Genomic DNA, 13,636 nt, shown 5'->3' with positions numbered 1-13,636 from the left:
CTTCTTCCACCCCTCACTCCCCGCCGCCTCACTCCTTCGCCGCCGCCACATCGCCGTCGCTGTTCTCCCTCCTCCTTCCTCGGTATGCCCTCCTCCCTCATCTCCCTCCTCCCACCGCACCCTCCTCCCTCCTCCTCCGGCCGGCCCTCCTCCCTCCTCCTCCTCCTCCGGCCGCCCCCTCCTCCCTCCTCCTTCGTCCGCCCCTCGTCCCACCGCCCTCCTCCCCCTCCTCCTTTCCCTCCCTCCCTCCTCCCCTCCTCCTCTCTCCTTCCTCCTCCGATCCTCCTCCCTCTCGCACCCCTGCTCCGTCCTCCCTCCCTCATCTCTCCTCACTCTGTTCTGGCATAGAGTAGATTTTTTTAGTAAATTAGTAACAATTCAAACTAGCTAGGTTAACTAGTTTAATTAGGTTAATTATCTAGGTTAACTAGCTAGGTTAACTAACTAGGTTATTTATAGCAAGTGCTTAATAGAAGTAGTTTATTTATAGCAAGTGCTTAATAGAACTAGTTTATTTATAGTATTTCTTAATATAATTAGTTTATTTATAGTAAGTTCTTAATACAGTTAGTTTATTTATAGTAAGTGGTTAGTATATTTTGTTTGTGTGGAAATCAAGTTTGCCCCAGCCTCATCCCCGCAGTCGTCCCCATCGTCGACCCCTTCAGTCCTCTAGGTGAGAATAGCCAAATGATAATGTGTTGCAAATAGTTGCCATGTCATTGATGTCGATGATGATGCATTCTGAATATAGAGTATGTCTTGGTGTTCTTGTTTGCAATGTGCCTCCGAGTGGCCTATGTTTTGCCGGAATGTTAATTCGTTTCCGTTCCGGCAAATTTCAGGCGCTCGATATGTCCTATTTTAGCAAAGGTCATGCCGGATTTTCCCATGAATTTAAGCATGACTAGTGCTAGAATATGTAGGAAATATCGAGTGTCCTGGATTTTCAATTGATGTTTCAACTATGAACATAGGAAATGTCTGATGATGAAAAGGATTTCGGTATGTGCGAATACTGTGAAGATGAGCGCGGCCTGTGCGACATACATTTCCTAGTTGATGATAAGCGCTTCAGTATCAAGCTGGATGAGACCTTCGAAGTGGATACAGTAAGTCACAACGACAAGTCTTTTTTCGTAATTAAGCATGACTTCTGCTTCTTTTTTTCAATTTATAATTTTAATTTTTTACTATTTTACTAGCGTATCCCATACCATGCAAGAGTTTTTGTCTTGAATAAGATTGGTTTGAGTTCTATGGAAAGTATGGAGGTAAAGAGATTTCGCTTGAGGACCGAGCATGATTATACTTTTGACGCAAAATTATGCAATGCAGACACCTACACCTATTTTGAATGCAATAATTAGAGAGCACTATGCAAGGCTTATGCATTTGAGCATGATATGCTTATCACATTTGATATTCGTCCGGAAGATGATATTGAAGGCAACATCGACATCTGGGTCGATGTGCAGACGCCTCCAGTTCTACCATTATGTGAGTTTCTCAACCATTTTTATGTCTTTGATATTGTTTATTCAAAATAGTTGATAACTAATTTCTATTGACAACTTATTTCCATTCAAGCAAACATGTCCGGCGCTTGGTAGACATGACCTGCCACTGCCCCGAGGCTGAACTAAACTGCAAGGAGATAAGTCATTATGTTCCATGGCTTGAAGATCTTGATGCTGTCAAGAGAAATTATTTTCCTGGACTTGAAAATCTTAGTACTCAAAATGTGTGACCAATAGTGTTCGTATCGAACTACGATCACATCTATTTAGGAAAGATGGTAAGATTTTTACTATTTGTCCTCAGTGCATCTTTTGCATACATTATTTTTTAAGCTAAACTTCATTGTTAAGTATATTACTACGATGTTTTTCAACAGGGGCTCCCGATGAATGTCGTACCTCATTGGATCGAGCCTAAAGGTCGCATGGCAATGATTAGCTTACAACCAAGACATCCTACATTGCACATGAGTGCATTCAGGATTTCTCGAAGCGAGGAAGTATTAATAGTCAAAGACTGGAGTAGAACTGTGAATGATCGCAGAGAAGTACTAGGGGACAGAAATCAAAAGCGCACCCCACAATTAGGAGACAGGTTCATCTGCATGCTCCAATATGATGAATCTAGACTGCTACACATGTTCTATGCTATTTAACCCAAGAGAGAGCAGCTGGAATGATTAGCTAGCTAGAATGAGTTTCAAGATGATGATGTGCTACACTATGACTATGATGATTAAATATCTAGTGTTGGTGGTAATGACTGATGCTTATTATTAGCTAGTGTTGCTGGTGATTAGGTAACTACACTATGACTATGATGATTAAGTAGTGGTGATGACTACGATGATTATTAGCTAGTGTTGTTGGTGATGATATGATGCAAGAGTTTTATATTAATATGGTGGTGATGATGATGATGATGATGAGTTATTATATCATTGAGTGAAAGCACCGCAGATTAGTTTCAAGTGGAAGAATCCTAAGTAATGAAGTCATGGATTATAATCCATCCACTTGAAACTAATCGGTGGTTCTTTCACTTAGTGATTTAATAACTCATTATAATGTAAAAACAATCTCTAAATTGCTACTGTGTGAAAACTTGTATAAAGATGTATGAATACGACATAAAATTAAAAACAAATAGAATACAGAATAATAGTAGTAGCGCGGGCAGAGAGCCGCGCTACTAGTAATTAGCAGTAGCGCGTGCTGCACGACGCGCTACTACTAAGTTGATATAGCAGTAGCGCTTGTTAACAAACTTTAGCAGTAGCGTCATAGCAGTAGCGCGGCTACCCGCGCTACTGATAGGCAAAAAACCCGAGCTACTATTAGGCTTTTCTCTAGTAGTGCTTGATCATTTGGATTTTATTTTGGCTATTTCCAAATCTTGACCAAGTGATGCCATCAGATATTTACCAACAAAGGCACTTCCATATCCTCATTGATATAGCTAATAAAAAGAGGGTTGGCATTTTTTTTGCTGCATTGTACTATGACTTGTTGCTTAGCACTGCCATCTATCGCAAAGTACTTCTTATTCTATTTGTTCCTGGGGCATCTGGAGCTGGTCCGGGGGTGGTTCCTTGGGTCCTCATGCTCGTGAGCCAGACATCTTCCATGGCGTAATAACTGGCCACTATGTCGGTGAGTTCGGCCATGGTCCTCAGCCGGTGTCGAAGGAGGTCCCGAGCAAGCCAGTTATCTTTGATGTTCATTCTGAATGCTGCCAGGGTTTCTGCGTCCCTGGAGTTGATGATTTTGCTCCTCTTTCCTGGAACAGGGTCCAAAGCTGGCGCACCGACTCACCCAAAAATTGTCAGACGAGGAACAATTCCCATGCATCAGGTGACCTGATTGCTCCGGGACGGTGCAGGTTACGGGAACTGTGTTCCCCTGTGCACTTGAATCCGAGTAAGTGATTGTTTGCGCGTGCAGGGGCATGCTACTCGTGGGCTATACTCTGACTCACTTTCCTAAGCTCGGCACTAGTCCTACCGCTGAGGATCTGTTGAGCTCATATTCTTTGCTTGATTCCTTGATGCTAGCAATGACATGGGAGGTGGGTAGGTCAAAAAATCCGACCTTTCCTGACAATTCCCTGATCCGATCAAATAGCGAGCCCTGGTTGTCGAAAGCTGCATTCGTTCATAAGAATTTTCTCGCGCTCTTCTTGGCATGATTTGGCATAGGGGCAAGAGGAAGCTTCTCCGACATCTGATCTTACACGGATCTCATTTCTTCATCTCCTACCCTGGCCTTATTTGACATCTGGGCCATAGGATGAGATGTCAGGCTCCACCTGAAGGTCGGGTACGATGAGGATTTTTTTTTTGAACTGTCACCGGGGGAGGGATAGCGATCCCTCCACCTGAATTTTATTGCCAAATCACCACTAGGGGGAGGCCCTCATTTTTACAAACATCAGCATACTCTTGGGGTGGGGTGGGGGAGTCCTAACAAAGCTAAGATCAGATCACCGCGTCAACGCACGCACCCACGCATCAACATCCGCACGATCCCGTGGATGTAGCCGTTCTCGCCAGAGAACAGCATCCTCTCGACAGCAGCTTAGGACCCGATCCAGAGATGGCACCATAGCCTGGAAGACCACCCCGTTCCGGTGCTTCCATAGGTGCCAGCAGCATAGGAGGATGAAGGTGTCGGGAGAGGCATCTCCTACGGCAACTCTTACGTCTAGGGCGAAGAGTCGCTCTACCGACGCCCCGGCCGCGATCACCACACCCCCCACGGAACGCCAGAACTCGCGCGCGAACGGGCAGACAAACATCAGATGGTCCGCGGTTTCCAGCTCCGCCAAGCAGACGGGGCAGCCGGCCCCCGCGCGATCAACAATGGTCTTCCAAAGAAGGGCATCCCGAGTGTTGACTCGACGATGGACCAGCAGCCAGCAGAAGAACTTCACCCGCGACGCGCGCGCGTCCCCCAGACGAACGCTGCATGAGGCGAGAGCCGCCCGCCATAGCGCAGGAGGGCGTAAGCGCGGCGCGTGACAAGCCCTCCCGACCGGGGCTGCCCACAAAGCGGCAGCATCCTCTCATCTACGCCCGACGCCACAGGTGCATCAGGGAGAATGGCAAGGAGGGCTTCTCGCTCCCGAGCACCCGCCCGGGTGTGTCTTGGGACCAAGATGCGGTCGAGCCCACCGTTCCAGACGTAGAACACAGTGGCCTCGGCGCTCGTGGTGTGCGAGTATAGAGCGGGGAAGGCCACACTCAGAGGACCGCACGGCAGCCACCAGTCGAGCCAGATGAGGAATTTTCACACTCGCCCAGATTCAGAATCAGGCTCAGGGCCGGCGGTTCGTGCTGATTCCACGCTTTGTGTGATACCTAGCATGTGAAGACCAGTTGCCGCGGGACTTCCCGGTTGAGTCGGCGAAGAAAGCGATGTTGTCGAACAAGAAGACCTGCCCCGTCACGAAGTTCGCGCCGGTACCTATGTATTTGCTAATCTTGACCACCGTCGTATACCGGTGATCGCCTAGTGGGATTTGTAAGGGCCAGCACAACAGAGCTAAATCCGGTAGATCTCGAGGTAGGACTCAAGATCCTGAGCTTGGCATCTTGACCAGATGGTAACAAGGACACGAGGTTTACCAAGGTCCGGGCTCTCCGAAGAGACAACACCCTACATCATGCTTGTGTTTATTGATTTAGATTGGAGTACAAAGTATAGAAGACCTACCCTTAGATTGTTGTTTGTCTTCTATAAGCCGTACCCCTCAGTTTATATAGATACCGGAGGTATAGGGTTACAACATCCTAGTCGGATATGTAGAAGGAGATTAAGTCTTCGATGGATCTAGCATCTAAGGAGATTTAGTCCCAGTTTGTGTTTGGAACCAGGACTAAAGGTCCCATTCGAACAGGGACAGATGCTCCGATCCGGCTAGAAGCAAAGCCCTATTTTCTACTAGTGGACATGTCTTCGGTAGCCTTCTGCTTATACGTCATCGGCCGTTCGACATGGCCCACTCCGGAACCGATATGGGGGTCATCGGCCCGACATACTAGGTCGAGAGGCGACGTGGTAAGAGACCCCTAAGCCAGGATACCATCAACTGGTGCACTCATTTTTCTGGATTTATTTCAGGCTTTTTGGTGTTGTTCGTTCAGTGGGAGGAGAAGGTCTTATCGACTACGATACGCCTGTGGTGACTTCATCATCCTTAATATGATGTGCCGATCAATATCTCGTGGGATCTCATAGGGATAGGTGTGCGTGTGTGCGTTCATAGGGGTGAGTGTATGTGCGTGTATCTTAGCAACTTCGATTGTACTGTGTTAAGAAAAAATGAAGCTAAAGACAACATTTATGACTTTGTACGAGAATATCTTAAGCGCATCAAAATAGATCTTAGTTTGTAACATATAATTATTTGGACCATTTCTCTCTACTAGTCAATGTGTACGTGCAATGCACATTAATTTGAAAGTATATATTAAGTGCGTGTGGATATTAAGTACTATATTATTTGTGTGCTATTATATGATTAGCACTATTTTTGGCATGAAATTAACTGCACGCTAAACGTGTTGAGCGCTCGACATTGAAGCAGTCTAGGTCGTTGGATTGACATGATTTGATGTCCGAGATTAATTGGATCTACCTATTTGGGTCTTTTTATATTGGTATAGATATATATGTATACATAGTTGAGTTACATTGCAAGTGAGGTGAATTTTAATTATTTTCCGACTATTGCTGACTATCTTTTATATACATATGAAATTTGATATGCAGTATATTCAATAAAAAAATTCTCTACTTGCCGATTTTGATATGTATTGTATTTATAGGTGCAGTTGGGAAAAAAATTAAAAGACCCGTGTAGTATTTCTAAATTACATGTTGTTTGACAACTCCCCCATCCGACACGGGGTGTATGGAAAGGATCCACCTACGCAATCATGAGGGCCCTTTCCTTGCAAATAACCCATGTCTACAATCTCTGAGCTATTGAAGTGATAAGCCATTGCTCTTCCAAAGGATGCACGGAAGAAGATGATCTCTCTATAAGGATGAAATCCAAGTGTAGAAACGGTATATTCCGTGGCGATGACATCATCATTACTAGAGTAGTCTGATTCAAATTTTGCTTCTGCCGGTGCCATGCTCTTGCCAATTTCATCGTTAACATATTGCCTAGTCCAAGACCTGTCACCGTATTTCCAAGGATAAATTGCTAGTAGATTCGCAAGGTTGATATCACGTTTCAGGAGCCAGTCCATCTTGCCACATATTTCGTCAAGGAACCAAATCCGAAGTCGAAGACGATTATTGCCGTAGAGTAATGCACAGTACACCCCTTTTTCTGACTTTCCTAGGTAATGTTCTGGTTCATCGGTTTCCACATGAAGGCCCAATGGCAGCTTAATCACTTGGTACGTATCGTTTGATAAGGTTATCCTGTAGAAATCGAGCCATTTGTTAATATAAGGCAAATGAAAAATCCGCTGCATGTGGAGTGTTATTTTATGAGAAGTGCACGAGTAGCTACATACCTGATCACAAAATCATGTTGGTGCACATAGAGAGCCCTCCGCCAGTAGGCGGCATGGTAGTGCCCGGGTGATAGAGCAGATTCCATGTCGCCAATTGTGCCCGTGGCCTCCCCTTCTCGGATAAAAGGCTTCTCCTCCCACTGTCGTGTCTTTGATGAATGTGGCGAGCATCGATGACGGCACGCCACGGCTTGCAGATGCAGCGGGAGACGGCGAGGTCGTGCGGTCCGAGGCGGCCGAGGATATCCGCCAGCACGTCGTCCGGTAGCAACTGCGCCGTCGCCAGGTCCATCAAGCTGCCTGTGTAAATCGTCTCGCTTCGCTTGGTGACAACTCAGGATGCTCACCTTCTCCTCTCTTGCTCGTCCGGGCCCAAGAAAGGATATGGGTACCTGTATATATATACAAGAAGATGGAGGGCGTGGTCCGACTCGGTTGGGCACTCCGTCCGTGTAGCTACCAGACTGGAAGTAAAGGTTATGTTTGTGCCTCCGTCCGTGTTTGAGAAGGACTTGTTGGATCGGTCCATCGGTTTTTCAAGTCAACTGTATGAAGTGCGGGTAGTATGCGGCGGCAAGACGTACGTGAGTGCGTGCGCGTGCGTTGAGAAGCACAAGAAACAGCGGCGACAGAGAACACGCGACCCTCCTCTCCCCTCCTCTCCTCTCCTGCGTTGACTCCCTCGACTCCACCGATCGAGAGGCTTGTTTTTTATTATACCCAGACCAACGGAAGCTCGCTTTTTTTCTTCTTCTTTCTTCCCTTTTTTGATTGTATATAAAAAGAAAAAGATTCTTTTTATTTTCCTTGCATGCATGCACCGTTGGACGTGTGAACGCTCGCTCGCCAAACCATCAATTCTGCCGCTCTCTACGCACGCACGCACGCCACCCTTTATACGTATGTATAGTACGTAGCGTCGACCAAGCACGGACATAAGAGAGTACACTTCTCTTTATTAATTAGCTATCTAACACAATATATAAAATATCTAAATTAACCTCCCAAGACCCCCAACCCTTCCCCCTTTAAAAAAAACAAAAACCCCAGCCACAAAAATGCTGACGCGTGGAGGTCTATTGGTCCCGGTTGGTGCCACCAACCGGGACCAAAGGCTCTCCTACCTGGGCTCAGCACGCAGGCCACGTGGAGGCTCATCTGTCCCGGTTCTGGTTAGAACCGGGACTAAAGGGTCACGGCATTAGTAACGACCCTTTAGTCTCGGTTCAGGAACCGGGACAAAAGGCCCTTACGAACCGGAACAATAGGCCCGTTTTCTACTAGTGGTAGCTGAGGTATCAAGCTAAACGTCGAAGTTCATACGGAACTACTAGCGAGACTGACGTCCCTCTACAAAACATAAAATAGGCAATCGTGAGTACAAATGTACCCAGCAAGACTTACATCAGAACTATCTACATATGCATCAGTATCATCAAGGGGGTGGTGGAGTTTGACTGCAGCAAGCCAGCTTTGACTCAGTGGCTATCCGAAACTATGACTGCAAGTAACTCTTTTGAGGTGGCGCACACGAGTCCACATATTCACCATAACAATACACGACTATGGATCCGCTCCCATCTCCCTACGAGAGGGCCATCCATAGCACTCACGTTTATTTTGCGTATTTTAGAGTATCCACTTTCACTTGTCTATGAACTGTTATAGGCAACCAAATAGTCCTTTACCGCGGTCGCGGCTATTCGTATAGTTGTATACCCTGCAGGGGTGTACTTCTTCACACATGTTTCCACCACTTAGCGTCTGCACACGACATGTGCTCGGCAGACTTCAACCGAAAGCCGACATGGGTGTAGACCACGACCTGACTAACCACACAAGTCTCTAGTCCAGATTTATCGCCTATTCGGGTTCCATCCGCAAGGAATTTCGGCCGGGGTGTCCTCAACTGCCCCAAACGATATGTGCAGGGTTCCCGAGACACCAAACGGGCGACTCGGTACACCGTGCCACGAGCCTACTGCATCACATCCCACCCCTAAGGTCAGTGTTGTGCACGGCCTCCAGCAACTACAAACACCAGAAACTACTTGCAACTCCTGGACAGAGGACGAGAGGGGTCAGTAAGTCGAGCGAGTCAATTAAGGATCCCAATCTGTGGTAGTAGCTAAATCTTAAATCACGCATACAGATCTCAGTTCTTAAGGACGGTCTCAATGAAACAACCCACCATGTACTCCTACATGGCCTCTCATCGATACCTTTATCAAATCATGTTCAACACTTCACTCTCATTACCGACACAACCTTTCACTCTAGTTCATCACCCCGATGAGCCAGACCTGACACGACTCTAAGCATAGCAAGCATAGCATGGTAGGGAACACAAACATGGCTCAATCAAATCCTACACATGCTAGTGGGTTTCATCTAGTTACTGTGGCAACGACAGATCATGCAGAGGATGTGGGTTCAACTACCGCAACACACAACAGTTTGAAACACGTTGTCTTAATGCAGTAAACGAGAGCAGAAGCGAGAAGATGGGTTTGTATCAAATGATCAATGGGTTGCTTGCCTGACGGAGTGGTAGTGGAATACTGCCCTTCAGTTGGGTACTCGTGAATATCCTCGGAGGCAGAACCTACGACGAAGAACACATCGAAACACAATCACCACATGGCAATATGCAACAATATGATGCATGCAATGACATGGAAAAATGAGTGTGTTTTGTCTAATGCAACTTAGGACATAATAGTTTGAGTCCATTTGAACCAAGGATTCAAATGATAACCCAAAATAAGAAGTGATATAAGTGCATTAGCTTGTTTCATCTAAACAGCAGGGTTAAAATGTTCTGACATGCATGAAACCAGTACAGATGAAAATATTGGATTTTTCTGATCAAATTTCATATATAAATATTTGCATTTGGAGTTATAGATTAATTTCTATGAATTTTTGAAGTTTGAACTATTTTCTGGAATTTCCGGTATAAGAATAATTCCAGTAATTGAATTAATGCGTCAGCATTGCGTCAGGGTGACGTCAGCGGTCAACAGAGCTGGTCCAGGTCAAACTGACCAGTGGGTCCCGTCTGTCAGTATTAATTTAAACTAACTAAATTTAGTTAGTGCTAACATAAGTTAATTAGCACAGCAGGCCCCACTTGTCATAGACTCAGGGGGAAGTCAACCTGGGCCCACCCAGTCAAGGTCAACGGGGTCAAACCCGCCGGCGTTTAGCCGCCGGCGAGGCCAGACGTGGCGGTGGGAGTGGGTTTCGTGCTCCGGCGACCAAATGGACGGCGGAGACCATCTACGCGTAGCTGGGAACGCGCAGCGTCGTTTGGTGGCAGAAGTGGAGCTCGGGGTGGCTGGAAACATCGCCGGCGACGACCTTGGCGGTCGCCTGAGTCGGGTGAAGTCGAACCCGAGGCTACGGGGCACGGCGAGGCGCGTGGAGTGGTGATACGGACTCCTCGCGATGCGGTGAGTGTGTTGGACACAGTGGTGTGGCCGGTGGGTGGCCGGAGTCACGTCGGCGACGAGCTCGGCGGCGGCGCGTGCGGTGATGCTTGGTGCAGTCGCTATGGTGCTCGAGAGAGAGAACAGAGAGGATGGGGAGGTGCAGCAGCTCACGGCGATCTCAACGGGACGGACGGCGAGGTCGGGGACGAGCTGGTGCAGCGGGGACAACGAAGGGGATCTGCGGCGGTGCTCGGTGAAGTCGAGCTCGAAGAGGACGAAGCAGGGTGCACGAGCGCTCGGGGCTCAGGCTGCTCGACGGAGACGACGACGGCGGAGCTTCTGGACACGGTGGCGCGGCGCGGGGACGACGGAGGACGCGAGAACTATGGTGGCGTGGGCGCGGCAGCGTCGGCCATGGTGCGGGACAGCGAGGGAGAGAGGCAGGGGGCGAGTGAGGTGTCCATGGGGTCGGGGCGGTGACGTGGAGCCTGCCCAGGTGTCCAGGGGCGCGGGCGGAAAGTAGGTGGCGCCGTGGCGAGCTCGTGCTCGCCGGCGTCACCTCTGTGCCTGCCTGGCGAGGACGAAGCAGCTGGCTGGCATGGGCCAGCACAGTGCTGGGCCGGCCAGGTGGGCTGCCAGGTGGGCTGCGGCCAGGTAAGTTCCCTCCTTCTCTTTTATTTTCTTTTTGCTATTTTTCTGTAACTGTGTGGCTTTATTAAAAATACTCAGGCATCTTTAAAAATCTTGAAAATAATCAGGGGCTCTGTTTAGATTATTTCCAACAGCCCACACTTATTTCCAGAATTATTTGAGCATTTAAAATATTTTATAGCATTTAAATGCCCAAATGCAAATAGTAATGATTTAATCCAATTACCTTATGTGTCCTAGAAAAATGTGATCCCATTTTGTCAGAGGTTCTAACCCAAGACAAAAAGGGTGGACTTTTTAGAAGGGCATTTTAGGTTCATTGAAAATAATTTTAGTAAACCCTAGTTGTTTTCAGGGGGGTGCTGGGGGTTCTGTCATCCCCATTTCAAGTTTTTTGGAAAAGTAAACATGATGCAACACTCTAATGCATGAACTAGCTAGGATGTGACAAGTTGAAACAAATCAACATAGCCTTCATGATATTTATGTTCATGGTGAATTATATCCTACTCATGCTTGCATCCAATGTTTATTAATTATAATGCATGTTCATGACTGTTGTCGCTCTCTAGTTGGTCGCTTCCCAGTCTTTTGCTAGCCTTCACTTATACTAAGTGGGAATACTATTTGTGCATCCAATCCCTTAAACCCCAAAGTTATTCCATATGAGTCCACTATACCTTCATATATGCGGTATCTACCTGCCGTTCCAAGTAAATTTGTATGTGCCAAACTCTAAACCCTCTAAACCTTCAAATAAACATTTTGTTTTGTATGCTCGAATAGCTCATGTATCAACTAGGGCTGCCCTTATCTTTCATGTTAGGCAGGTTATTCTTAAGAGGAGTGGACTCCGCTCCTCATTCACGAGAAAATGGCTAGTCACTGGGATGCCCAGTCCCATGCTTTATGCAAACTAAATAAAAATTAATTGCAAACAAAACTCCCCCTAGGACTGTTGCTACTTGGAGACACTCGTTGTTTCAAGCAAGTCATGGATTGATGCTTGTTGGTGGAGGGGGAGTATAAACTTTACCATTCTGTTTGGGAACCGCCTATAATGTGTGTAGTATGGAAGATATCGCCATCTCTTGGTTGTTATGTTGACAATGAAAGTATGCCGCTCAAAATATTATTTATCTCTATTTCAAAACCGAGCTCTGGCATCTCTACAAATCCCTGCTTCCCTCAGCGAAGGGCCTATCTATTTACTTTTATGTTGAGTCATCACCCTATTATTAAAAAGCACTAGCTGGAGAGCACAGCTGTCATTTGCATTCATAACCATTAATTTATATTGGGTATGACTGGATCTCTTTTACCATGAATTACAATGTCTAGTCAGTCCTTGATCTTTAAAGGTGCTCTGCATTTATGTTTTACGGTCTCAGAAAGGGCTAGCAAGATACCATTTTGTTATATCATATTGTGATTGTTTTGAGGAAGTGTTGTCATCCGAGATTTATTATTATGACTCGCTAGTTGATTATGCTATTGATATGAGTAAACATGAGACCTGAGAGTTATTGCAAATGTGGTTAGTCATAATCTTTGCTAAAAACTTGAATGCTGGCTTTACATATTTATAACAACAAGAGCAAACAGAGTTTGTAAAAGTTTTTCTTTATCACTTTCAGTTTGTCAACTGAATTGCTTGAGGACAAGCAAAGGTTTAAGCTTGGGGAGTTGATACGTTTCCGTCGTATCTACTTTTCCAAACACTTTTGCCCTTGTTTTGGACTCTAACTTGGATGATTTGAATGGAACTAACCCGGACTGACGCTTTTTTTAGCAGAATTTCCATGGTGCTATTTATGTGCAGAAATAAAACTTCTCGGAATGACCTGAAACTCCACGGAACAACTTTCAAAAATAATAAAAAATCCTCGCCAAAGATGAAGACCAGGGGGGCCATACTCTGTCCACGAGGGTGAGGGGCGCCCCCCCTAGGGCGCGGCCCCTACCTCGTGGGCCCCCTGGAGCTCCTCCGACGCCAACTCCAACTCTATATATTTGCTTTCGGAGAGACAAAAATCAAGGAGAAGAAATCATCGCGTTTTACGATACGGAGCCGCCGCCAAGCCCTAAGACCTCTCGGGAGGGCTGATCTAGAGTCCGTTCGGGGCTCCAGAGAGGGGGATTCGTCGCCATCGTCATCATCAACCATCCTCTATCACCAATTTCATGATGCTCACCAACGTGCGTGAGTAATTCCATCGTAGGCTTGCTGGACGGTGATGAGTTGGATGAGATCTATCATGTAATCGAGTTAGTTTTGTTAGGGTTTGATCCCTAGTATCCACTATGTTCTGAGATTGATGTTGCTATGACTTTGTTAGGCTTAATGCTTGTCACTAGGGCCCGAGTGCCATGATTTCAGATCTGAACCTATTATGTTTTCATGAATATATGTGTGTTCTTGATCCTATCTTGCAAGTCTATAGTCACCTACTATGTGTTATGATCCGGCAACCCCGAAGTGACAATAATCGGGACC

The 13,636-nt window shown here is 46.5% G+C and overlaps 1 protein-coding gene across 1 annotated transcript; it reads right to left on the bottom strand.

The window, feature by feature from the left end:
• Positions 1–6,381: 6,381 nt before the first annotated feature.
• On the bottom strand, positions 6,382–8,272 carry LOC123130007 (uncharacterized). Its single transcript, XM_044549956.1, has 2 exons — positions 7,055–8,272; positions 6,382–6,959 (listed from the first exon to the last, which is right to left on the bottom strand). The coding sequence occupies exons 1-2, from the start codon at positions 7,138–7,140 to the stop codon at positions 6,395–6,397; spliced, it is 651 nt and encodes a 216-aa protein (XP_044405891.1). The 5' UTR covers positions 7,141–8,272; the 3' UTR covers positions 6,382–6,394.
• Positions 8,273–13,636: the final 5,364 nt, after the last annotated feature.

The sequence above is a fragment of the Triticum aestivum genome, chromosome 6A (assembly GCF_018294505.1).
Source record: "Triticum aestivum cultivar Chinese Spring chromosome 6A, IWGSC CS RefSeq v2.1, whole genome shotgun sequence".
In the NCBI taxonomy this organism is placed as follows: domain Eukaryota; kingdom Viridiplantae; phylum Streptophyta; class Magnoliopsida; order Poales; family Poaceae; genus Triticum; species Triticum aestivum.
The sequence above is the reverse complement of the archived record's forward strand: the minus strand, read 5'-3'. Positions and strand labels throughout refer to the sequence as shown.

Bases quoted from the DNA above. Each gene is read 5' to 3' on its own strand.
- LOC123130007 (XM_044549956.1), bottom strand. From the start codon at position 7,140: ATGGAATCTGCTCTATCACCCGGGCACTACCATGCCGCCTACTGGCGG. The intron at 6,960-7,054 runs GTATGTAGCTAC...CGATTTCTACAG, and splicing joins CAACATGATTTTGTGATCAG to GATAACCTTATCAAACGATA.